This window comes from Vidua chalybeata, chromosome 2 (genome assembly GCF_026979565.1).
Source record: "Vidua chalybeata isolate OUT-0048 chromosome 2, bVidCha1 merged haplotype, whole genome shotgun sequence".
Classification (NCBI taxonomy): Eukaryota; Metazoa; Chordata; class Aves; order Passeriformes; family Viduidae; genus Vidua; species Vidua chalybeata.
Window position 1 is genome coordinate 761,029 of NC_071531.1, and position 23,162 is coordinate 784,190.

General features: G+C 50.4%; 2 protein-coding genes and 1 long non-coding RNA gene across 7 annotated transcripts in view; 1 reads left to right on the forward strand and 2 right to left on the reverse strand.

Annotated features, from left to right (window-relative positions):
* Window positions 1-8,592, reverse strand: part of TMEM50B (transmembrane protein 50B) — a 9,932-nt gene extending 1,340 nt beyond the window's left edge. Inside the window, exons 1-6 of one of the 3 annotated variants that reach the window (XM_053933270.1) lie at window positions 8,514-8,592; window positions 3,664-3,983; window positions 2,855-2,967; window positions 2,206-2,273; window positions 1,459-1,551; window positions 743-800 (exon numbers count right to left, since the gene is read on the reverse strand). In XM_053933270.1, coding sequence (XP_053789245.1) covers window positions 743-800; window positions 1,459-1,551; window positions 2,206-2,273; window positions 2,855-2,967; window positions 3,664-3,762 — 431 coding nt within the window. In that variant the 5' untranslated portion in view covers window positions 3,763-3,983; window positions 8,514-8,592. Of the gene's footprint in view, window positions 1-742; window positions 801-1,458; window positions 1,552-2,205; window positions 2,274-2,854; window positions 2,968-3,663; window positions 3,984-8,141; window positions 8,222-8,375; window positions 8,399-8,513 lie in introns of those variants that run through there. The other 2 variants (XM_053933263.1, XM_053933273.1) reach the window with 2 other exon arrangements.
* Window positions 8,593-8,742: 150 nt separating this feature from the next.
* Window positions 8,743-10,767, forward strand: LOC128784600 (uncharacterized). Of its 2 annotated transcripts, none has more exons than XR_008429551.1 (3): window positions 8,743-8,946; window positions 10,149-10,254; window positions 10,529-10,767. It is a non-coding gene; the product is annotated as an uncharacterized LOC128784600 (long non-coding RNA). The 2 variants fall into 2 exon arrangements; XR_008429550.1 differs by having other exon boundaries at window positions 8,743-8,907.
* A 1,436-nt stretch (window positions 10,768-12,203) lies between these two features.
* Window positions 12,204-15,696, reverse strand: DNAJC28 (DnaJ heat shock protein family (Hsp40) member C28). 2 transcript variants are annotated; one of them, XM_053936368.1, is made up of 3 exons: window positions 15,271-15,696; window positions 14,216-14,366; window positions 12,204-13,526 (listed from the first exon to the last, which is right to left on the reverse strand). In XM_053936368.1, the coding sequence occupies exon 3, from the start codon at window positions 13,490-13,492 to the stop codon at window positions 12,395-12,397; it is 1,098 nt and encodes a 365-aa protein (XP_053792343.1). In that variant the 5' UTR covers window positions 13,493-13,526; window positions 14,216-14,366; window positions 15,271-15,696; the 3' UTR covers window positions 12,204-12,394. The 2 variants fall into 2 exon arrangements, with proteins under 2 accessions (XP_053792343.1, XP_053792342.1); XM_053936367.1 differs by having other exon boundaries at window positions 14,156-14,366; window positions 15,271-15,692.
* Window positions 15,697-23,162: the final 7,466 nt, after the last annotated feature.

Below are 23,162 nucleotides of genomic sequence, written 5' to 3' on the forward strand. Positions count from 1 at the left end.
ACCCAGGTCACTGCAGAGCATCTGCTGTGGGGCTGGAAGGAAAAGGATCAGCCAGGAATTGAAAGAAGAAAGGAGGTGAGATGAAACTTTCAGTGACTGATCTTGGAGCTGACACTGTTCAACACTTTCAGTGCCTTTTATTAATAAAATATGTGGATTGCAAAATGCATTCCACAGCTAAAAGGAGTTATTAGAGACTCCAAATCGATTTTCAACTGTTACATGATAGATTTAATAATATTATTTGAAATAAATCCAGTGTGCTGTTACAAAACACACCAGCATGCTCTTACAAAAAGGAATTCTCACTCTTTATAACTGCAAGCTCAGCCAGTGAAAGGAAATACAGGGAATATCAAGTACCAGAGACCTGGGCCATTGGTGTGAAATAGTCTGGAAAAGGGGAATGGAATCCCCCAGCTGGCTCTGCTGGGAGGGGAGCCAAGGGATTGTAGGACAGAGGTGAATGATTGCCATTCTCCAAAGACACTGGCAATCCCTCATCCAGAAAACTCTGCATCCCTGGCCACCCACATTCCAGAGCTGCACATCCAGAGGGAGCACAGACAGCTGGACCAACAGGAGTGGGAGGGAGCAAAGAGCCTGGGCAGGGGCAAACCAAACCTTGTCTCTCAGCTCTGCAGCAAAGGGAGTAGAAAACAGAGCTGCTTTTCCAGGAGTACCAATGTATGGAAGCAGGAAAGTCCCTTTGGAAAGAGGGGAATTTGCCTGGGTAACTTACCTGAAAAATATTAATGCATTCTGGAAAAACACTGCTAATCCAGGGTACACATTAGTGTCTGCAGAGGAGGAACAGAGGAAACACTCAGTTCTTTAGTTCTGGCAGGTGGATTTAACAGGATATTCCAGCTACTGGGAGCTGGGTTTAACAGGATATTCCAGCTACTGGGAGCTGGGTTTAAAAGGATATTCCAGCTATTGAGAGCTGGGTTTAAGAGGATATTCCAGCTACTGGAAGCTGGGTTTAAGAGGATATTCCAGTTACTGGGAGCTGGGTTTAAGAGGATATTCCAGTTATTGGGAGCTGGGTTTAACAGGATATTCTGGGAGCTGGGTTTAACAGGATATTCCAGCTACTGGGAGCTGGGTTTAAAAGTATATTCCAGCTACTGGGAGCTGGGTTTAAAAGTATATTCCAGTTACTGGGAGCTGGGTTTAAAAGGATATTCCAGCTACTGGAAGCTGGGTTTAACACACTATTCCAGTTACTGGGAGCTGGGTTTAAAAGGATATTCCAGCTATTGGGAGCTGGGTTTAACAGGATATCCCAGCTACTGGGTGCTGGGTTTAACAGGATATTCCAGTGTCAATCTCAGACTAAAACCTGGATGCTGTGGCTCAGATTTTCCAGAGACCACAGGCTTCCATCCCTGTGGATTTCCTGCCAAAAGCTGGCAAGAAAAGCACTTTCCTAGAGGAGCAAATACCCAAACTTACTCTGTGTAACATATGCTCCAAAGAGAATCCACATGGAAGCAATGAGTGATCCAAACATCAGCATGAAGCCGATGAAGAGCCAGATCCGAGCCCCTGCAGGGAAGAGTGAAATGTGAAATTTTATCCCCAGGGACAGGCAATGCAGCTGCTCCTCTGGGAGGATGGAACACATGATCTCACTAAAGGCACAAATGGAAAGGGTTAAACACAAGGATCAAGGACAAAATCCACCTGCTCAGTCACTGGGGAGGAAAGATATTCCTGTGCTAAATTTCTCTGGAGCTGGAACATGAATGACACACAAAAAAGCACCACAGGCCACTTCAAATAGCAGCAAATCCCTCCAAATTTACCAATCCCATGGAAAAGGCTGCTGGGATCCACATGGGAAATAGAAAGGGAATTATGAATGGAAGCAGAGAGGACAGGACACCCACAGCAGTGACACAGGGGAAATGGAAATGTTTGTGACACATCCCTAGGGAATGCCTGCTCCAGAGCCACCCCCAGGCAGGAACTGAATTCTCCCAGGAGCTATCCAGGGAAAGTTTAGGAAGCCAAGACATCCACAAATTGAATCTCACCAAGTTCCCTTTCTAACAAAGCCAGCACTCATCTCCAAGGGTTAATTCTGTAAAGAAATTAATTCACAGAAGTGCTCTCCTACTCCTTATCTTCTGATTATTCCTTTCACCACCACTTGGGAAAAAACCCAGCAGGTAAATGATCATTGTAGAGTTAATTTACCTGTTCTTCCTAAGCATCCATCACTGTAGCTGTCTCCTCTCACCTGTGCATTTGATACAGCATTTATCCTGGGGGCAAAAAAAGGAGATACACTTCAGATTACAGAAAATCAATTCAGAGTTCTAAGTAAAACCCCAGCTTTTTTTTTTTTTTTTTTTTTTTTTTTTTTTTTTTTTTTTTAAGACATGACAAATTCTGGGAAAATTCCCTGGCATTCTGTGTAGTCACAGATCCCAAGTCATCCTTCTTTTTTTGCCAGTATTGAGTGATTCAATAAAAGTTGTTACTTTTATTTACATCTCCACGACAAGAGCCAGGCTATTGTTACCCCTCTCGTCTGAGGAAGTTTTGGGCAAGGAACAGCTGTAAAAATTGTAAAAACTGAGGGAAATGCAGCCAATTGTTTCATATTGAGGTAAGAATTGATTTCTCCATCCCTGGCAGTGCCCAAGGCCAGGTTGGACACTGGGGCTGGAGCAGCCTGGCACAGTGGGAGGTGCCCCTGCCATGGCAGGGGTGGCTCTGGGTGGGATTTAAGGTCCCTCCAACCCAACCCATTCCCTGATTCTCTGATTTATCCATGCTGGACACACTGTCACTAAGCCTGGTGTAGCTCCTGGGGGTTATGTGACGAGTGGCCAGCACTCACATGAAGAAGGCCAGCGTGGAGAAGACCCCGCAGGTGTGGAAGGCGTGGTTCAGCTGCTCCGGCTTGGGATAAACCACGGCAGCGTCGATCATGATCCACCAGCCTGTGAAAAACTGGGCACAGACACAGGGGGTGAGCCTGGGGGGCACGGGACAGCCAGGGAAAGCAGGCCAGGGGTCTGGACAGCAGTGCCTTAACTGGCTTCTAACAAGCACCAGTTCTGGACAGTGACTTAAATGTGCTCGATGGGCAGTGCCTGCACAAATCCCAACGTTCCTGTTCTCAGAGGAGTGCTTGGGAATCAGCCACACTTTCTGTGCAAATTAAGGAGTGGGGTATGGATAAATTTATGCCCAGAGCAGCTGTGGCAGTGTCCAAGGCCAGGCTGGACATTGGGGCTGGGAGCAGCCTGGGACAGTGGAAGGTGTCCCTGGCCATGGATGGGTTTTGAGGTCCCTCCCAACCCAAACCCTTCTGGGATTCTATGAAATTCCCTGTGCAATTTCCGTGAAATTCCCTGTTCCTTCTTCTCCTGAAGAACAAGAATCCAGACTCTAAACACACATGAGATGGAGACGGTGCAGAACAGAGCAGTTCTAACAGATCCAATTCTGCAGGAAATCCACGGGGAATTTCTTTTCAAGAAGAGAGGGCAGAAGTGGCTCACGATCAGCAACGTCACACAGGACTTGGTGAAAACGCTGCTGACAACCCCCCAGCGAGCCCTGGAAGGAACAGGCTGGCTTTGGGGAAGTTAAAAGGGAGAACTGGCAGAACCTGAGGCACAAGTGTGACTGTCTGTGGCTCACCAGCACCCCGGCCACGATGGAGGCGATGGCGTTGCGGCGCTCGCTCCAGTCGATGCACTCGCACTCTGGCCAGCGGAAATTGTCCAGGAACCCTGCCATGGCCACGGCTCACAGTGCCCTGGCCACGGCCCACAGTGCCCTGGCCACGGCTCACAGTGCCCTGGCCACGGCTCACAGTGCCCTGGCCACGGCTCACAGTGCCCTGGCCACGGCTCACAGTGCCCTGGCCACGGCTCACGCTGCCCTGGCCACGGCCCACGCTGCCCCGCTGGCCCGGCACTCTCCGCTGGACTCTTCCATCAACAGCCGTTCCTGAGTGCCTGAAACACAGCCAAGGGTGAGGTCAGGATTGATGCCTTCAGTTTGGGCTTTCACACCTTCCAGATTCTGTAGTGCATTATGCAGCTGTACACTGCATTAGTGTGGAGCTCCGAGCTCCACATGGAGTGTCAGCAAGCTGCCCCTCACAGCTCAGGCACACAGAACATTCCTTTTCCAGCCCCAGAACCAAGGACACCGCTGCAGCTTCAGCCCCAAAAAGTGCAAGCAACAGCAAAATGAGGGGAGCAATCTGGGAGGGTGGGACTGCACCACCTGGGGCTGGAATTGGACAATGAACCCCAATAGGGAAGTGGAAAACCTATAAAAGTGTGAGAATTCCTGACTCTGAGTCCATTTTGGGTGTGCCCTGGCTGGGCTCTTGCACTGCCCAAGGTGAATCCTGTGAAGGCTTTTTAATAAATCCCTGCTTTACTGCTTTAGCTCTGTCCAGCCTCTGCTCCAGGCAGACTCTCAGTATCAATCAGGAACATCTCGAGGTGTTGGACAGCTCTGGTGAGTTACAGTCTGGGGGTTTTTACAGAATTCAGGTTTTTATATAGAACCTTCCAGTGGAATTTGCCCCCGCCAAGGCAGGAGAGGGAACGAGATTGTTTTCAAGCCCTCCCAACCCAAACCACTCCATGATAAACTCTATTGATGCTGTACTGAGCTACATTCACAGAACAACCTCCCTTACACAGAACTACAAAAGAAAATCACCACACAACCCAAAAGCTTATGGCAGAACTTGGTCCTTAAGTCATGTCAGGGAGTCTCAATTAAACACTAATGTTTCCAGTCTCCAATCTAACAGATAATATGATTTACTGCCTTCTTAACACAGAGAAAAAGAGCCCAACTGAGCAAATCAAACCCTGATTCTGAGGGTAAAGAAGGTCTTGCTGCACAGAGAAAAGATCACAGATAACCTTAAATATGGGAAGAGGAAAACAAAGTTAATTCACTGACTCACAACTGCTCTTAGCACCATTCCAATTTGTTTTAATACTGTCAACTTCTGCGTTTCCCAACCTGCCATAATTCATTTATAATTCATAATTTGTTAGTCATTTGGTAAAGACTAACAAAAATGTCCTTCATGACTGTGTGACAGCACAGACTGATGGAGAACAGTTTCTGCTTAATAACAGCAGTGAGAAGAAGTGGAATAAAAATCAATCAATAAACAGTTTGTTTATGCTACAAACACAGGTCACCTCCTGGAACACGATCCAAAAGTTTGTCCTCCAGAAACCCACCCTTGTGAGGCTGCTTCAAATCCCAAAGTTATTTTAATTTGTGCAGCACCTGGGCTCAGCCATCTGGTCATTCTCCTCAATAATTCTCCTCTCACCTTTCCCTGGCAATGGTCAGATCCCTGCTCATCCCACAGCTTTCACAGGGAATTGCTGTGCTTCTACAGAATTCCAGGCTCATCAGGGTGGGAACAGCCCTTTGAGATCATCCAGTCCCACCCAGCGCCACCCTAAACCCTGCCCAGACCCCTGCTGAACACTCCCCAGGACAGTGACTCCAAAGCTCCCTGGGCAGCCCCTGCCAAGGCCTGAGCAGCCTTTCCATGGGGAAATTCCTGCTGCTGGCCAAGCTGAGCCTGCCCTGGCCCAGCCTGAGGCCGTTCCCTCTCCTCCTGTCCCTTTTTCTGAGCCCTGTCCTGGCTGTCCCCTCCTGGCAGGAGCTGTGCAGAGCCACAAGGTCCCCCCTGAGCCTCCTTTGCTCCAGGCTCAGCCCCTTCCCAGCTCTCTCAGCTGATTTACAACTGCTCCTGAAGCCCTTCCTCATTTTCCACTCTTAAATGGCTCCCCTTTCTTTGTTCCTCTTCAGAGCTGTGTCCGTCCCTCTCTTGCAGCAATTCCTGCTTTCCCCTCCCAGTTCCTCACCCGCCCACACTGGAACTCTCATGGTTCCTGCTGCTGTCCCCACTGTGGAGCTGAGGGGCCTTGCCTGGGAGTGGCTGCAGGGAAGCAGGGAGTTATGGAATGCTTTGGGTTGGGAAGGATCCTAAATCCCACCCAGTGCCACCCCTGCCATGGCAGGGACACCTCCCACTGTGCCAGGCTGCTCCAGCCCCAGTGTCCAACCTGGCCTGGGCACTGCCAGGGATCCAGGGGCAGCCCCAGCTGCTCTGGTAACAGGGACAACCCAAAAGGGCTGGGCCACTCCTCAAAAGGTGTTCAAGAAATCCAGCTAAAATATCCTGGATTTAACAGGGCAGAGAAAAGGAATGCACTGATACAGGGGAGGGGAGAGATCCTCCCAGGGGACCTCAAGAGAACACCCCTGTGGGAAAAAAGGGACATGAAGCAAATCAGAGAGGTAGAGGTTGGGAACAAGTAGTAGGAAAGGGGTGGGATTGGGATTGTGCCCCTCAGGTGAGAGCCCACCTGCAGAGCTGCCCCAGCCCTGTCCCAGCCCAGGGAGGAGCTGGAGCTGCTGCAGAGAGCCCAGAGGAGGCTCCAGGATGAGCAGAGGGCTGGAGCAGCTCTGCTGGGAGGAAAGGCTGGCACAGCTGGCATTGTTCACCTGCACAGGAGAAGCTTTGGGCTGAGCTCAGGGTGGCCTTGCAGGGCCTGCAGGAGCCCCAGGAAAGCTGGAGAGAGACAATTTCCAGGGGATGCAGGGACAGGACACAGGGAATGGCTTTAAGCTGAAGCAAGGCAGGGCTGGATGGGCGATTGGGAATTGGGAATTGTTCCCTGGCAGGGTGGGCAGGGGCTGGGATGGAATTGCCAGAGCAGCTGGGGCTGCCCCTGGATTCCTGGCAGTGCCCAAGGCCAGGTTGGACACTGGGGCTGGAGCAGCCTGGCACAGTGGGAGGTGTCCCTGCCATGGCAGGGGTGGCACTGGGTGGGATTTGAGGTCCCTCCCTACCCAAACCATTCCATGACCCGTAATTCTCCACAATTCCTTAGAAAAAGAGGAAGAAAACAATAAACTGCATTTACAATCCCAGCCCCACAGCGAAGCCGAGGCTCCACGGACAGCACAAGGCTGAGGTTTGTCCCCAGGAGGATTAGCAGGGACAGCTGCCAGCCCAGGGGCCTCCCCACACACAGCCCCCCGGTGGAGGCAGACGCCTTCAGCTGGAATTTCCCACCTGGATAATTCAGGAGTCACTCTCTGGTTTAAACTCTTCCACCCGGGAGGACGCAGGCAAAGCCCTTGTCCTTCCCTCCATCAGCCTCCTCCCCTCCCAAGGGCACACAGGAACGCTCCCCACCCCGCCCAGCAAACAAAAACACATCTGCAGGAACAAACTGGAGACTCCGAGCGAGGCGAGCACCACTGGAGCTGCAAAAGCCACCCCTGGCAGGTGCCAGCACCGAGAGCAAACCCCGCGGTCTGCTGTGCAGACAGAAAACACCGCGGCAGCTCCACGTCTGCACCTGAAATCCAGCCCTTCTCTCCCCAGCCGAGTTCACTGAAAGCAGCTGCAAGGAAATACAAAGAGCCCGCAGGAAGAAAAATGCCTTAGCGTGGGGTTAGTAAAGAACAGAACCCCCCTGTTTCCAAAGAGAGGAAAAGACAGAAGGAGAAAGGGAAGAAACTTAAAGGCATGAAGAATACTCAAGTTTTCCTTGAAGAAGTTGTACCCTCCACAAGCAACTCATCAGAATCCCCTTCAGGTCACACATTTCCCCACATGCACGGAGGATGAAAAGTATATCAGGGGCTTGTGTGAACATTTCTGCTACACCCGCTGTCTTTTTCCCACTTATTTCAGTAATTTCCTCAGTTTCACTTTCAGTTCTCCCCGTTCCACAGCACTGGGCTCTGCTGTCTAATTTTTAAGTATTTATACAAAACCAAGGCTGTGTGGCAAGCTTATTAAAAAGGGATATTAATGATATTTACGTTCTTTACAAGGCCCCTGGATCCCTGGCAGTGCCCAAGGCCAGGCTGGATACTGAGGAGCAGCCTGGACAGTGGGAGGTGGCTCTGGGTGGGATTTAGGGTCGATTTAGGGTCCCCAAAACCCAACCCAACCCAACCCAACCCAACCCAACCCATGACTTATCCCTTTACTGCTGCTCAGCCCCAGAACTGCCCGCAGCGGGGGTTCTTTAAGAGCGCTATTAAACTTGGAAGACTTGAGGAGGCAGAGAAAAAAAAAAAAACAACAAAAAAACCCACAAAACCTCAATTTCGCAATTCTCCAGAGGCCGACTCTGACTCAAGCCCATCGCTGCGCTCGCCCTGGGACCGGGCCGTGACGGGGCAGGACGAGCCCCGCCAGGAGCCCTTAGGGCCCGACCAAAGACGTTGTGATTTGGACAAAACGAGCCATTTTCTCCGTTAACTCCCCCCACACACCCCAGCTGCCCGCGGAGCACCGGCGGTGCGGCCTCAGGGCCGGACAATCCGTGACACACCGGGACGTGCCGGTGTCCCAGGGGAGCGGCCCGGCTCCCGCTGTCTCTCTCGCCCCCCATGCCGCTCCCTGTCCTTGTCCCTGTCCCTGTCCCGGTCCCGGTCCCTGTCCCGGCCCGGCCCGGCCCGGCCGCACGTACCCGCTCCCGGGCGAGACGCTTCCGCCTGAGGGCACCGAGCCCCCTGACTGACGCGCCCTCTGACCAATCAGATCCGAGCGCCGCGCGTCAGCCAGGGGCCGGGTAAGGAACGGAGCGGTGTGATTGGTCAATGCGGCGCCGCACGCCGCAAGCACCGCCCCTTCCCGCTCGGGGCGGGGCGGGAAGAGGCGGGGCCGGCGCTCTCCCGCCTTTCCCCGCAGGCCCCGCCCCTCTCCCTCACGGCCGGGGCCGCTCCCGCCATGGCCGCCCCCTCACGGCGCCCTCAGGCCCCAGAGCCGCCTCCACGCGGCCGGGAACGACCCGCGGCCTCCTCCGCTGCTGTGGAACGTGCGTGTCTCACGATTGGCTTTCCGCAAATATTGCAATGAATACTGTATGTGTAATGTTAGAAAGTTACGCTGTGTTAATTTTCGTAAGTAGTGTATTTTTAGGATATATATCTATATATCTATATATATCTATATATATAGTATTTTTAGGTGATAACACAATGTTAAAATAGAAACTATAAGTAATGTGTTTTTAGGTTATATATATATATATAAGGTTATAACACAATGTTAAAATAGAAGCTATAAGTAGTGTGTTTTTAGGATATATATATATATAGTATTTTTAGGTGATAACACAATGTTAAAATAGAAACTATAAGTAATGTGTTTTTAGGTTATATATATATATATATATATATTTTAGGTTATAACACAATGTTAAAATAGAAGCTATAAGTAGTGTGTTTTTAGGTTTTATATATATATATAAAAATATATATCAGGGGCTTGTGTGAACATTTCTGCTACGCCCGCTGTCCTTTTCCCACTTATTTCAGTAATTTCCTGCAGTTTCACTTTCAGTTCTCCCCGTTCCACAGCACTGGGCTCTGCTGTCTAATTTATATATATATATATAAAATATATATAAAAAATATATCTATAGATATATAGATATATAGATATATGTATTTTTAGGTTATAACACAATGTTAAAATAGAAACTGTGCTATGTAAGATACTTTTTAACTAGCTCAAGAAAGAGATGAGATAATCAAGAAATTCCTTGCACAGAGATTACAGAGAAAGGGCACGTAAAGAGTTACTGCCTCCTTATCAGAAAAGACAAACATTCTTCCACCTTCTCTCCCGTCTTTATGGAGCCACCAGGATTAAGGGGAAGAAGTTGACAAAAACCAGGAAAATTCTTAATTTGCAAGGAATTTATGCATCATGTATGAGATGTATGAATATGCAGCAGGCTGTTGCTTTTAAGGGTTATTCCTTTGTTCACAAGGCATGTTTTTGGTAGTTTAGTGTCCAAAAACATCCAGACGTCCGTAATTCTTTGCTTTTTATTGTCTTGTAATTGCCCTAACTCTAAATTTTTATTACTCTAATTGTATTACTATTTTTATAACCGTTTTTTGTCACTAAACTTTTAAAATTTCTAAAAACAAGCGATTGGCGTTTTTCACAGCTGCCCCACGGGAGCAGCACAATACTGTCGCTCCCATGTTGGAATAGATAAAGTTCACCCCTAAATGCTCTTAAACCTCAGTCCAGTGTCTGGTTTATTGAAACTGAGCAGAATTAATAAACATGGATAAATTCTAATTCATAGGATCAGTCACGGAATGGTCTGGGTTGGAAGGACAAGCAATACAGGGGTAAAAAAACACGTCAATAAACTCATTGCGGAACACACCCCATCTAAAACAGCAAAACAAGTAAGTGACAAAAGGCAGATGTTGAATAAAAGCCCTGGGCAAAGAAAAGGATTTTGAGGATTAGAGGGCACACCTCACAGACGTGGAATTGAAAGAATCAGATTGTACTCAGAGCCCTCTCTCCTTCCTTTTTAACCTCAACTTCCACGCACACGCTGTGTTCCACCGAGCCCAGAGACACCGCGCTCCCTGCTCCCTCAGGGGTGCACTAAGAATAAAGATTTATCACTTACGTATTTCTTTTACAAGATGCCCTGCTCTTGTTTCTCCTCAGACCCTTCTCTGTGTCTCCACGTTCATCCCGAGATGTTACTGCTCTGAAACAGAAAAATCCCCAGCAGGACTCAACACCTACAGTGCCTAGAGAAGGGAAGAATTTCTTCTCAATGCTTTGTTTAAATCTTTCACTTTCAAGCCATTCCCACTTGTCCTGTTGGGCAAGAAACAGATTCCTCACCCTGAGAAAAACTGATACCTCAAATATTGTATCTTCATAATATATAGAATTATTTATTTATGTGTATAATCTTTTGTCTTCATATTAAGATGTCACTTAAGCCTTTCAAGCCACAAGGCATGTGGTCATTAGACCAACAAATAGGAGGTTCTGGGAATAAACAACGTGGTTTTGGATCTGGGCTCAGCAATGATTGCACCCTTCTTCACAATCATAAAATTAACATTTATCAAGTTCAAATTAACAGTCCAGTGTCACCCAGAAAAACTCATTCTCAAGGCCATTCTCTCCTGGATTTTCTGCGTGCAGTAGTTGGTGTTCTTTAGAATTGACTAAACACTGCTCTTAAGGCTTTGTGAGCTCAGAGCAACAAAATTATAGACAAGCCCTGAAACACTGAACTTAAAATTAAGGTGGAAATTACTTTTTCCGTCGTCCCTGTAAATGTTGCAGAAGTGGGTTTTTGTGCCTGGCAGGTTTTGATGACATCAGTGCAAGGCTGATTTAAAGTGCCTCGGCCGGGTCACGCCTGCCCCATTTAAACCCAAGTGGTTTTATTAAGAACTTAAAAATCCCTCACTCTGCTGATTCACCCTTCATGGCACCTCTGGTGTTGAAGGTGCTGATGCCTCTTCCTGAGCCAGAGTGGGTCCCATTTTCCTGCAAACTGGCTTCTATTTACCCTTGTGCCATGAATTCAATTTGCTCTTGAAATCTCCCACTGGACTGGTCTGAACAGCAATTCTGATCCAATTCCTGCAGATCCTAATGCGAATCAAAATGTGGGGTTTTTGAGAGTACTACGTCAAAGGACCTTCAGGGAAGTATCTTTAATTAACAGTTTTCGTTAAAAACAAGAATAAATGATGGAAATAAGCATTCATACACAGAGCTGGAAGGTGTCCCTGCCCGCGGCAGGGGGTGTTCACCAATAAATAAATTTCCAACACCTCCTCCTGTGTTAAAGATGCAAAAATGGACTTGTGCGTGTGTACGTTCCAAGCCAAGACATCCAGAGCCCTCCCTTCACGGCCACTGAATTTAACCTTAAAGAGGTGAATGTACTTTTAAAAAATATGCAGAGAACCTGCCAAAAATTCATGAGTATTGTAAGTATTGAAATAAGAGTGCAAAGGTCAAACAGGGCACAGCAAGACGTTTGCCTCCACTTTAATGTGTTCTTATTCTTATGCCTCTGTTTCCCCTTTGAAGTGGTAAGAGCCTGTAAAGGTGATCAGGGCCAGTGCTGAAGCATCAATTTGGATTTCAGCAGAAGGAAAATGGCCTGCAAGAGAAGAACTGATTTGTTGCTGCTGTGGTTTAACCCAGCCAGCAGCTGCTCAGGGGTGGGGAGGTGTGAAGGGCACAAAAGGTGCTGTGCAAGCCCTGCCCAGCAATAAAAACACCCTGGAGTGGTCAGCACTGCCTCCAGCCCAAACCCAACACGCAGCCCCAGACTAATGATGAGAAAAATTAACTCTACCACAACCCAAACTGGCACATTTCATTTAATAATATTTTAAAATAATTATTTATGATGCAAATGCTTATCACACAACCAAATTTCCTTCAAGTAGTGTAACAGTGTGGATTTGACATTTTCAGTGAACCTGAAATTTCTCTAGCGCTACATTTCATTAATAAAGTGCATTCAAAACCACGACAAGAAGAATTAGTATGAAATTATTTCGGTGTAAGTTTTAACCACTTCAAGAGAGAAGACCTCCACCCAAACCTTTTGCCCTCTTCCCCCTCGTTTTCCTTCCTGTCTGAATCAGAAACCTTTTCCACGACTGCCTCGTAAGTCTTTCGCGCTCGGAGGATTTCCTTGTCGGTGCTGAAATGCACCATCTGCCTGCTCAGGATGGGCACCACCAGGTTGAAGTTGTCAACTCTCTTGTTTAATTTCCTGATGTCTTCTGCGAGCTGCTCGCAAATCCGACCCCACTGCTTCTGCTCCGACAGCGTCATCGGCTCCCCGAGCTTCCTCCTGGAGGCCACGATGCTCTTCCTCAGCCGCTCGATGGTCTCCCGGATCTCCTTCTGCAGCAGGATCCACTCGGGCTGGTAGCCGTTGTCGATGAGGATCCTGTTCAGGTTGTGGGTCATGGGGTCGATGTGGGGGCTGTGCGAGAACTTCTGCAAAGGCTTCCCTTTGCCGCTGAGGTTGTCGAAGTCTCCTTTGGCCATGGACTCCTGGATAAGGTCCTCCACCAGCCGTTCCACCGCCTGAGTTATCTTCACCTTCTTGCTCTGCCGCACGTCCTTGGCCCTGCTGAGGTCGCTGCCGGCATAGCGGCTCTCCAGCCGCTGCTGCCGGTACTCCAGCACCTGCTCGGTGGCGCGGTCCACGCGGAACTGCATGTACTGCTTCTCCCGCTGGCTCGGCGTGCCGATGCCCACGCCCTCGAAGCTCAGGTAGTGTCTGTGCTGCAGGGACTTGGATTTGAACTGGTCTTCCTCCTCCTCGCCGGGGTCTGGTTGCTGTTTGCCTGACAGGTCGCTGAGCACAACCCTGTAGGCCTCCTCCACCCTTATGAAGGCCCTGGAATCGGCCATGCCGGAGCTGCTGTCCGGGTGGTATTTTTTGGCGAGATTGCAATAGGAGTTTCTGACGTCATCGAGGGAACATCCTTCCTCCAGCTCCAGAATTTTGTAAGAGTCCTTGACATCGTTTTTGGGTTTGTAACCCGACAACATCCTGCAGAGAAACGGCTTCAGCTTCCTTGGAATCATGGCTCCCCGTCCCATGAAACAGTGTCCCATGTTGTTACTCAGCATGACACAAAGCCACCGGGGATTTCTTCAGATGCAGCTACATTATAAAAAACCAAGACACATTTGGACAAAAATAATGGTAAATATCCTTTTCTTACAAGAACTTCCATGGCATTAGTCTTATCTTTAGCCTGATATATTAAAGAAATCCCTACTAAAATTCAGCAGTATTTCTTTCTTTTACAGATTAATATTGAAATCACAGAATCACAGAATGGTTTGAGTTGGGAGTGACCCTAAATCCCACCCAGTGCCACCCCTGCCATGGCAGGGACCCAGGGGCAGCCACAGCTGCTCTGGGCACCTGTGCCAGGGCTGCCCACCCTGCCAGGGAACAATTCCTAATTCCCAATACCCCATCTAACCCTGCCCTCCTTAAGCTTAAAGTCAATAATTTACATTTCTAATTAATTACTATTGAAGTAGTAGTATTACAATGTAAATGAAAATTAATTCACAATTTACTTTTTTCCTGGTATCATAACAGGAACACAGGTTTGTTTTGCACTGCAGAATTCCCTGGAAGCATTTTTATCACCTTTATTCTTCTATTGTTTATTTTATTGCCTATACTGCCTTTCATCAAACTCATGCCAGTGTAAACTGGAAATAAGCTTGATGCTGAGCAATAACTACTGAAACAAATTCCTTCCTTCTCCTCTGTACCTATATTCAGCAACAGCTCAATGTCCTACTCCCTTGGATCAATGCCTCAAGACCTGTGACCTGGTACGTTGGCAAAGGAGGTCATCACAGCACATTTTTGGTATTTCACAGCGACATCTGGACCAGCACTCAGGTTATAGATTCACTAGGCCAGCCTTTCTATCCCAGCAGTGGCCAGCCTCCTTCGCTGGTGCCAGGCAGGGGCATAAACCTGGAATTAGAACAGATCGATAGCAGTGAGTCACTCTGTCAGCAATTCTAATGATCCTGGGTTGTGTGGGGACACAGCCAGGGCAAGACCTCAGCAGGTGACAAAGTCAGACTTTATAAAAATCAAAGTAGAAGTATATAACACTAACTGGACACACCAGTCACACATCAGCCAAATCCTTGGCTGAATCCTATTCATGGAAGTCCTTAGGGAAATGCTGGATCAGTGGAGCTAAAGACACAGAGAGGGAAATATCACTCTATTTTCAAACAAAAAAAACTAGGTCAAATCAACTCCTCAAGCTTAATCAAAGAATAAGCAGAGTTTACATCTTCTGCACAACCCAAACTGCCCTTCTGCCCTAACCCAGAGAAGGAAAAGGACAAGTACTTGGGATTGGATCAATCCTCAGTATTTTCAGCTGCCTTTGATCCATGTAAGGCATTAAATCATCAGCTTGTGATAATGGAGCTCATTAACACCTTTTATTTATGATCCAGTAATATCACTCCGTCTGGGCGGCAGACAAAGATAACAACTGATTTTCATACGGCCATAAAACCCCATAAAACTACTTAAAGAGAATGATCAATAAGCACATTTTAAAAATTCAATCATTGCTCCGAAAGTGACTTTCTCATAAGTCGGTAGCCCCGATTTCAATAAACCTATATACACGGTCTTAAAATATACACGGTCTTAAAGAACCGTGTATAGAACCCGCAACCCCCCGAGGGGGCCGGCTGGGAAAGGGAGCGCTGCTCCCTGGCTAGTGGGAACCGAGCGATCCCCGCTGGGATTTGGGAAAGGGGGGACGGATTGGGACCCCCAGGAGCCGGCCCCGCTCCCGCCCTCCCCGCTCCGTAGGGTCCCGCACCTGGACCCCGGCCCGCCCTCGCCTCACCTGGTGCCGCCGGCCGGCCCGCGGGGACGGACCGCTAACGGGCCCGGCAGGAAAAGGAGGAGCCGGCAGGAAGAGGAGGGGACGGGCCGCGGCTGTGACCCCGCGCTCAAGGACAGAGAGAGGCAGAGAGAGGGGAAGGAACAGGCAGGGAGGGGAAGAAAGGGGGCGAGAGAGAGAGAGGCAGGAGAGGGAGAGCGAGAGCGGGAAAAGCGGAGAAGGAAGGGAGCAGGGTGGGAGAGCGTCCCGCTTGTCCCCGCTCTCCGCAAGGGGGCGCCCGAGCGGCGCCGCAGCCGTGAGGGGAGATGGGCCATGGTGGGGCTGTGAGGGGAGATGGGCCATGGTGGGGCTGTGAGGGGAGATGGGTCATTGTGGGGCTGTGAGGGGAGATGGGCCATGGTGGGGCTGTGAGGGGAGAGGTGCCATGGTGGGGCTGTGAGGGGAGATGGGCCGTGGTGGGGCTGTGAGGGGAGATGTCACTGTGGGGCTGTGAGGGGAGATGGGTCATTGTGGGGCTGTGAGGGGAGATGGGCCATGGTGGGGCTGTGAGGGGAGATGGGCCATGGTGGGGCTGTGAGGGGAGATGGGTCATTGTGGGGCTGTGAGGGGAGATGGGCCATGGTGGGGCTGTGAGGGGAGAGGTGCCATGGTGGGGCTGTGAGGGGAGATGGGCCGTGGTGGGGCTGTGAGGGGAGATGTCACTGTGGGGCTGTGAGGGGAGATGGGTCATTGTGGGGCTGTGAGGGGAGATGGGCCATGGTGGGGCTGTGAGGGGAGATGGGCCATGGTGGGGCTGTGAGGGGAGATGGGTCATTGTGGGGCTGTGAGGGGAGATGGGCCGTGGTGGGGCTGTGAGGGGAGATGGGTCATTGTGGGGCTGTGAGGGGAGATGGGCCGTGGTGGGGCTGTGAGGGGAGATGGGCCATGGTGGGGCTGTGAGGGGAGATGGGTCACTGTGGGGCTGTGAGGGGAGATGTGCCATGGTGGGGCTGTGAGGGGAGATGTCATTATGGGGCTGTGAGGGGAGATGGGCCATGGTGGGGCTGTGAGGGGAGAGGTGCCATGGTGAGGCTGTGAGGGGAGATGTCATTGTGGGGCTGTGAGGGGAGATGGGTCATTGTGGGGCTGTGAGGGGAGATGGGCCATGGTGGGGCTGTGAGGGGAGATGGGTCATTGTGGGGCTGTGAGGGGAGATGGGCCATGGTGGGGCTGTGAGGGGAGATGGGCCATGGTGGGGCTGTGAGGGGAGATGGGCCATGGTGGGGCTGTGAGGGGAGATGTCACTGTGGGGCTGTGAGGGGAGATGGGTCATTGTGGGGCTGTGAGGGGAGATGGGCCGTGGTGGGGCTGTGAGGGGAGATGGGCCATGGTGGGGCTGTGAGGGGAGATGGGCCGTGGTGGGGCTGTGAGGGGAGATGGGCCGTGGTGGGGCTGTGAGGGGAGATGGGCCATGGTGGGGCTGTGAGGGGAGATGGGCCATGGTGGGGCTGTGAGGGGAGATGGGCCATGGTGGGGCTGTGAGGGGAGAGGTGCCATGGTGGGGCTGTGAGGGGAGATGGGCCATGGTGGGGCTGTGCACGGTCACCACGGCTCAGGTGGGCTGGGGAGCTCTGGCTCCAGGCAGCAGGGAGTGGGAGAAAAGACAAACCTCTCCGGGTTAAGGCTGCGCTCTGAGATTGAAGTACTTGCTGTGAGAGCAGTGAGGACATGTCTCACCTCTGCCAGGCTGAACAAATTGCTGCAAGGAGAGGGCTGATATCCAGCCGTTCCTGTTCCAAAATGAAAACTCTTCATCCCATTGCAGCTCAGCAGGTCACAGTTTTCCTTCCTACATGTGAACCCAGGGGCTGACAAAAGTCAGGCTGGTCTGCACGTAGAGCTGCCCCTGTTCTTTTTTCTAACACGAAAATGTTTCATGCAATCAGGAGAGCACAAAGTGGTTGTTGTTCCTTTGTTCTCCTTGGGTTATCCCTGTTCCAGAACACTGCTGTGTGCACCTTCCTGCTGGAGGTGTCTGTCTTCAGTGTCCCAGTGGGAAGAGAACAGTGGGAAGATGAACTAAAGAAACAGGTGTGCCCAGGACAGATGTCACCGGGCTCTCCCCAGGGGATAACAAGAGTGCCTTGGAGTTGTCCCAAAGGGAAAATGCCACCGAGCTCTCCGCAGGAGCCAAGCAGAGTGACTGGGAGGCATCCCAGGGCCAAGACTACCACAAGAAACAGCTGTCCCAAGGGGAGAGTGACAGTGACAAAGAGCTGTCCCAACAGGATAACAGCAGCAACAATAAGCTTTCCCAAGAAGGAGGCAAATATGACAAAGAGCTGTCTTTGGGGAAGCCTGTAATGTCCAACCCCTGTCCCCACGGGAAGCTGATGAGGACAAAGGACTCTTGCAATGGGAGTGAACTGTCCCAAAGGGTGGCAAACAGCATCCAGGGAGCTGCTGCCTGTCTGGAGGATCCCTGGATCCATCTGTGCTGGAGGAATGACAGAAATTATTGAGAAGATGGACAAGGAGAAGGGGACCCCCAATTCTCCTTTCTTTCTGTCTTTTCCACACCAAAGGGGACTCCTGCAATGGGAAAAGGAATTGTTCATGGTGGAGCTGCTCCAGCCCAGAGGAGAGGCCTTGGGGACATCAGGTGTGGTCTCACCTGCAGGTCAGAACTGTTTCAGGAGTGGAAAAATCTGAGAGAAAACAGAATATCCAGAACCACACTTGATCTGTCTCCTCTCACTCACTGCACTTGCAGGAGGTTCTGGATAAATGATGCAGGGCAAGTGTAGGAAATCAGGAGGAACTCTGATTTTACTCCTCGTGTGCTGCCATGCAGCCTCGGAAAGGAGAGGTGCTTTGTGCACGGCTGAAGCGTGTGAGTCCTCCGGGGGTTCCACACCCATTCTGAAGCCTTGGACCCAGCTGTTGGTTTTTTCCTGATGTTGCTCAGTTTTGCTTCAATGTTCCCAAAATAAAGAAGATCACAGGAAACAAAAGTTTAAAAAGATGAGAACAACAAGCGACAAAACTGTGTAAGTATTTTATAACATAGTTTTTCTTTTCTTAATTCTTTTGTCAGTAGAGATATTGCTCCTAACTACTCCTTTATGCCTTTTGAGCCACATGTATTTCTAGTTATACCTTTCTAGTATTTGTTATGCCTTTTGAACTCCAGGTACAACAGCCTAGTGCCATCAAAAGTAGTTTTCTCTCTCAAATAGCCTAAAACCCTGGTTTGTTGCTCCCAGAGTGACTGACCCCCGTGTGTTGGGTGTCCCATCGCACACCCCCGGCCCCGCTATCTGCACAGGGGATTTGGCCCGGGGGCAGCCGTGCGGCGCTGCTGCACAGCCCAACTGATGAGGAGCTGTCCTCAGTGGAAGAAGCCATTGAGGTTGGTCCAGAGGACAGCGCGAGTGATGAGGAGCTGTCCAAATTGGAAGAGGCCAACAAGCTCTTCCCAGGGGAAATCAGCAGTGACAAGGAGCTGTTCCCAGTGGAAGATGACAGTGAGCTCTCCCGAGGGGACAAAAAGAGTTGCAAGGACCTGTCCCCAGGTGAAGAGAAGCATGACAAAGAGCTGCCCCAAGGGGCAAGTGACAGTGACAAAGAGCTGTCCCAAGGGGTTAACTACGAGGATGAGAAGCTTTTCCCAGCAGACGTCAAACACGAGACAGAGCTGTGGTTTGGGGAAGACTATGATGTCCAAGATGTGTCCCCATGGGAAGCAGATGACAATGAGCAGCTCTTCCACTGGGAAGAACACGAGAATGAAGAGCTCTCCAATTGGAAACAAGATGAAGATGAAGAGCTCTCCCATTGGGAAGAACGTGAGGATGAACAGCTCTCCCAGTGGGAAGAACACGAGGATGAAGAGCTCTCCTACTGGGAAGAACACGAGGATGAAGAGCTCTCCTACTGGAAAGAACACGAGGATGAAGAGCTCTGCTACTGGGAAGAACACGAGGATGAAGAGCTCTCCTATTGGGAAGAACACGAGGATGAAGAGCTCTCCTAACTGGGAAGAACGTGAGGATGAAGAGCTGACAAGGAGGGCCCTGCTCGGTGGTAAGGACAGAGATTCAAGCTCGTCACCTGAACTGCCAGAACTGGAGGAAGTGTCAAGGCATCAGCTGGTGCTGGAATGGCTGGAAGCCAATTTCCCCAACCATTATGGTGCTGAGGAGGAGGAAAAGAACAAAGCTGACAGACACCAAGAACTGTCCCATCTGAAATTGTGCAAGGAGAAGGTGGAGGCCCAATGGCAGGAACTGTTGGCTGATGACTCCCTGCCATCTGTTGATTTCAGTGTCGGTGACAATGTGCTTTCCAAAGGAGTCCCAGTGGTGTGTCAAGGGGACGAAGCCATCCAGGACAACATCTGGAACAAACCCTTGGGCTTGATGGATGACAAAGACCCCCTGGAGGGACCCAGCTGTTCCAGGCATTTGGGCACAGAGGTGGCAGCAGAGGCAGCCCATGCTGATGAGCCCAGTGCCTCTCCTGCCCTGTGGAGTCCCACAGGTGCCAAGCCAGCAACTGCTGAGGAGGAGGAGCCTCCCGAGCCTCTCAGTGCAGAGGTGACAGTGGCACAGAGCCAGGTCTCTGAGAACTGTCCCTCCCGCTTCAGGTGGGCGCTGTGGGCATTGTTCTGGTGTCCCTCTCTGGTGTGTGGCCATTCCGGTGTTCCTCTCTGGTGCGTGGCTGTTCTGGTGTTCCTCTCTGGTGCGGTGGCTGTTCCAGTGTCCCAGTCTGGTGCTGGGGCCATTCCAGTGTCCCTCTCTGGTGTGGGGCCTGTTCTGGTGTCCCTCTCTTGTGTTGAGGTCGTTCTGGCGTCCCTCTCTGGTGTTGGGGCCATTCTGGTGTCACTCTCTGGTGCAGGGCCCACTCTGGTGTCCCTCTCTGGTGTGGGGGCCATTCCGGTGTCCCAGTCTGGCGTTGGGGCCGTTCCGGTGTCCCAGTCTGGCGTTGGGGCCGTTCCGGTGTCCCAGTCTGGCGTTGGGGCCGTTCCGGTGTCCCAGTCTGGCGTTGGGGCCGTTCCACTGTCCCAGTCTGGCGTTGGGGCCGTTCCAGTGTCCCAGTCTGGCATTGGGGCCGTTCCAGTGTCCCAGTCTGGTGTTGGGGCTGTTCCGGTGTCCCTGCCTGGCGGCACAGCCAGAAGAGTAGTGCCCACACCAGCACCAGGCCGGGCCTGGAGGTGGAGGCAGAGCAGCACCTGGCTGGGACAAACGTCCTGGTGGTGGTTCCTGGAGATCAGCACAACCCAGCACTGCAAGCGCAGGACTCGGGCCAAGAGGTGGCCATGGAGCAAGAGCAGCAAGGACCCCAAAGTGCTGACCCTTTTCCAGAAGGCTCTGAAAGAGCTGACTGTACAAGAGACCCAATTTGCATAGAGGTATGAAACCCGTTTCAGGGTGGGGAACCCAGTCCATAAAAGGGTACTCCCACCAAGCCCCTGACCCTGGACATCCCAACAGCTGGATCATTGCTGGAACTAGGAGTGATGTCCCCTCTTCTGGATCACTGCTGGAACCAGGAGTGAAATCACACCAGCTGGATCAACACCGGAACCAGGACTGATGTCCCATCAGCCTGAACCATGCTGGAGCCAGGAGTAATGATCTCTTTCCCCTTTCTTTCCTTGTCTTTCTGTCTGTCGTCCCATTTAAATTCATCTTTTCCTTTCTCTCTGCCCTTTCACCCTTTCCCTTTATGCCAAACTCACTTCAACATGTTTTTATTGTAGGTTGGGATTAATGTAGCAGTTGTGTAGTAATAAGTCAAATTAACAAAATATTAATACATTGATAAAAATAATCGTAAGTATTTAACAAAAGTTTTTTATTATTTTGTAGATGTTCCAGCTTTTATCATTGCTTTTGTCTCTCAGCATTTATGATTCTTGGGTGCTTCCTTCCCCTTATGGGTGGGTGATCACAACAAATTAATAAAAAATGCTGTTTTTTCCTAATGTGCTTGTCTGTGCCTGGAGAGCCTGGCAGCATAAATAGTCATGGAATCATGGAATATCCTGAGCTGGGAGGGACCCCCAGGGACCATCCAGTGCCAGACCCCCACCAAGCCCAGCCTGGGCATCCCTGGCAGCGCTGTCCAAAGGCTCCTGGAGCTCTGGCAGCCTCGGGGCCGTGCCCATTCCCTGGGGAGCCTGGGCAGTGCCAGCACCCTCTGGGGAAGAGCCTTTCCCTAAAACCCAACCTAAATCCCTCCTGGGCCAGCTCCAGCTGATCCCTGGGTACTGTTTCTGTCCCAGAGCAGAGATTGGAGCTTGAGGGAAGAGCGCCTCGTCTGCAGATTTCTTGGCTCCATCTGCCTCTTCTCCAGCACTTCTCAGAAATGTGACAGCACACAGGTAAACTTTAAAAAGTTATTCTTGCATCATTTGCATTTATTCTTGCATCATTTGCATTTATTCTTGCATCATTCACTTGCACAAGGTTGATCTCAGCTGTGTCTGACATTGCACAGCCCCACACCAGCTGTGCCACCACGGCTGGGAGCAGCAGCAGGCCTCACACAGGGGGACACAGTTTAAGGACTCTTGTTCAGTTATACTTTGTCTGTAAATAGAATTGTTTAACCAGGAGTGACTGAGGAAACAAGACATTCGCAGCAATTGAAGTAGGTTAAAATTGCATTATGAGAAACAGTACTGCCTGATGCATACCTATTACAAATGCCTTAAAAACCAAAAGGAGTCATCTTCACAGTACAAATATTTTACTGAGGAAAGTTAAATATGCTGTAAATGAACAATACAAATTAATTGCATTTTCTTGAAAGAAAGGGTAACTTTATCTTCTATTGCCAGATAATTTTTTATAATGCCTTCATATTTTTTGGATCATACAAATTCTACAAACAGTAGAATTTTTCTCTGGTTTGCTTAGATAAAGAAAAGGAAATTAATCCATACCATTTGTTTGGCAAAAAGCAAAATGTGCACTAAAAAGCCAGGGTGAGATGGGGAAGAGGGAGCAGCTCCTCTCAGAGGGTGGGCAGGCCCTGGCACAGGGTGCCCAGAGCAGCTGGGGCTGCCCCTGGATCCCTGGCAGTGCCCAAGGCCAGGTTGGACACTGGGGCTGGAGCAGCCTGGCACAGTGGGAGGTGTCCCTGCCATGGGAGGGGTGGCACTGGGTGGGATTTAAGGACCCCCCCAAAGCATCCTGTGATTCCCTGAAGAGCAGGACTGGAGACAGGGCCAGGCCCTTGGACCAGCACTGTGGTCCCCCACCCAACCTTCTCTTCCTCCTGTGTCACACCACAGTCCCCATTCCATGGAGCAGCTCCTGGAACTGGGATGGATTTCCCTTCCCATCCATCACCCTTCAGACACCCAGCCACTTCTGGGGGATGGAGGGAGGGCAGAGCTCCTGCTGCTCACCAAGCTCTGAGCTTGCAGCTCTGTCCCTATTTCTTCTTTCTCCCCCTCTCCTGTGCTCAGGGCAGGGGCAGGAGCTGGACCCAGGGGCTGACAGGGGCTTGGAGGAAGCCCCAGTTCCCTTTGCTTGCACAGCACTGTTAGATCCCAGAACTGGCCCCTAAATCCAGGGACAGTGACACTTTGGCAGCTTTACAGGCAGCCAAGGAATTGACCCACGGTCACAGCAGAGCCTTTGACAACTCTATCAAGTAATTAGGGCCATTTAACAGACTCTCACTGCAGTTCTTTATTTTTTTTAATGAGATCCTAAATACATCCTCCTACATACAGAAAAATAATTTCCTGAGGACACTCCCTCTTTTAAAATATTTAAATGAACAAACAAAACCAGGTGCCTTTAAACGCTTTTCTGCGAGATTTACTTGGTATTTGACAATGACAACAGAGCTGTATTTTTATACTGTATGTACAATAATCACATATATATCTATAAGCA

What these genes read in the sequence shown, in the direction of transcription:
- DNAJC28 (XM_053936368.1), bottom strand. Translation starts at nt 13,492, where the DNA reads ATGCTGAGTAACAACATGGGACACTGTTTCATGGGACGGGGAGCCATG.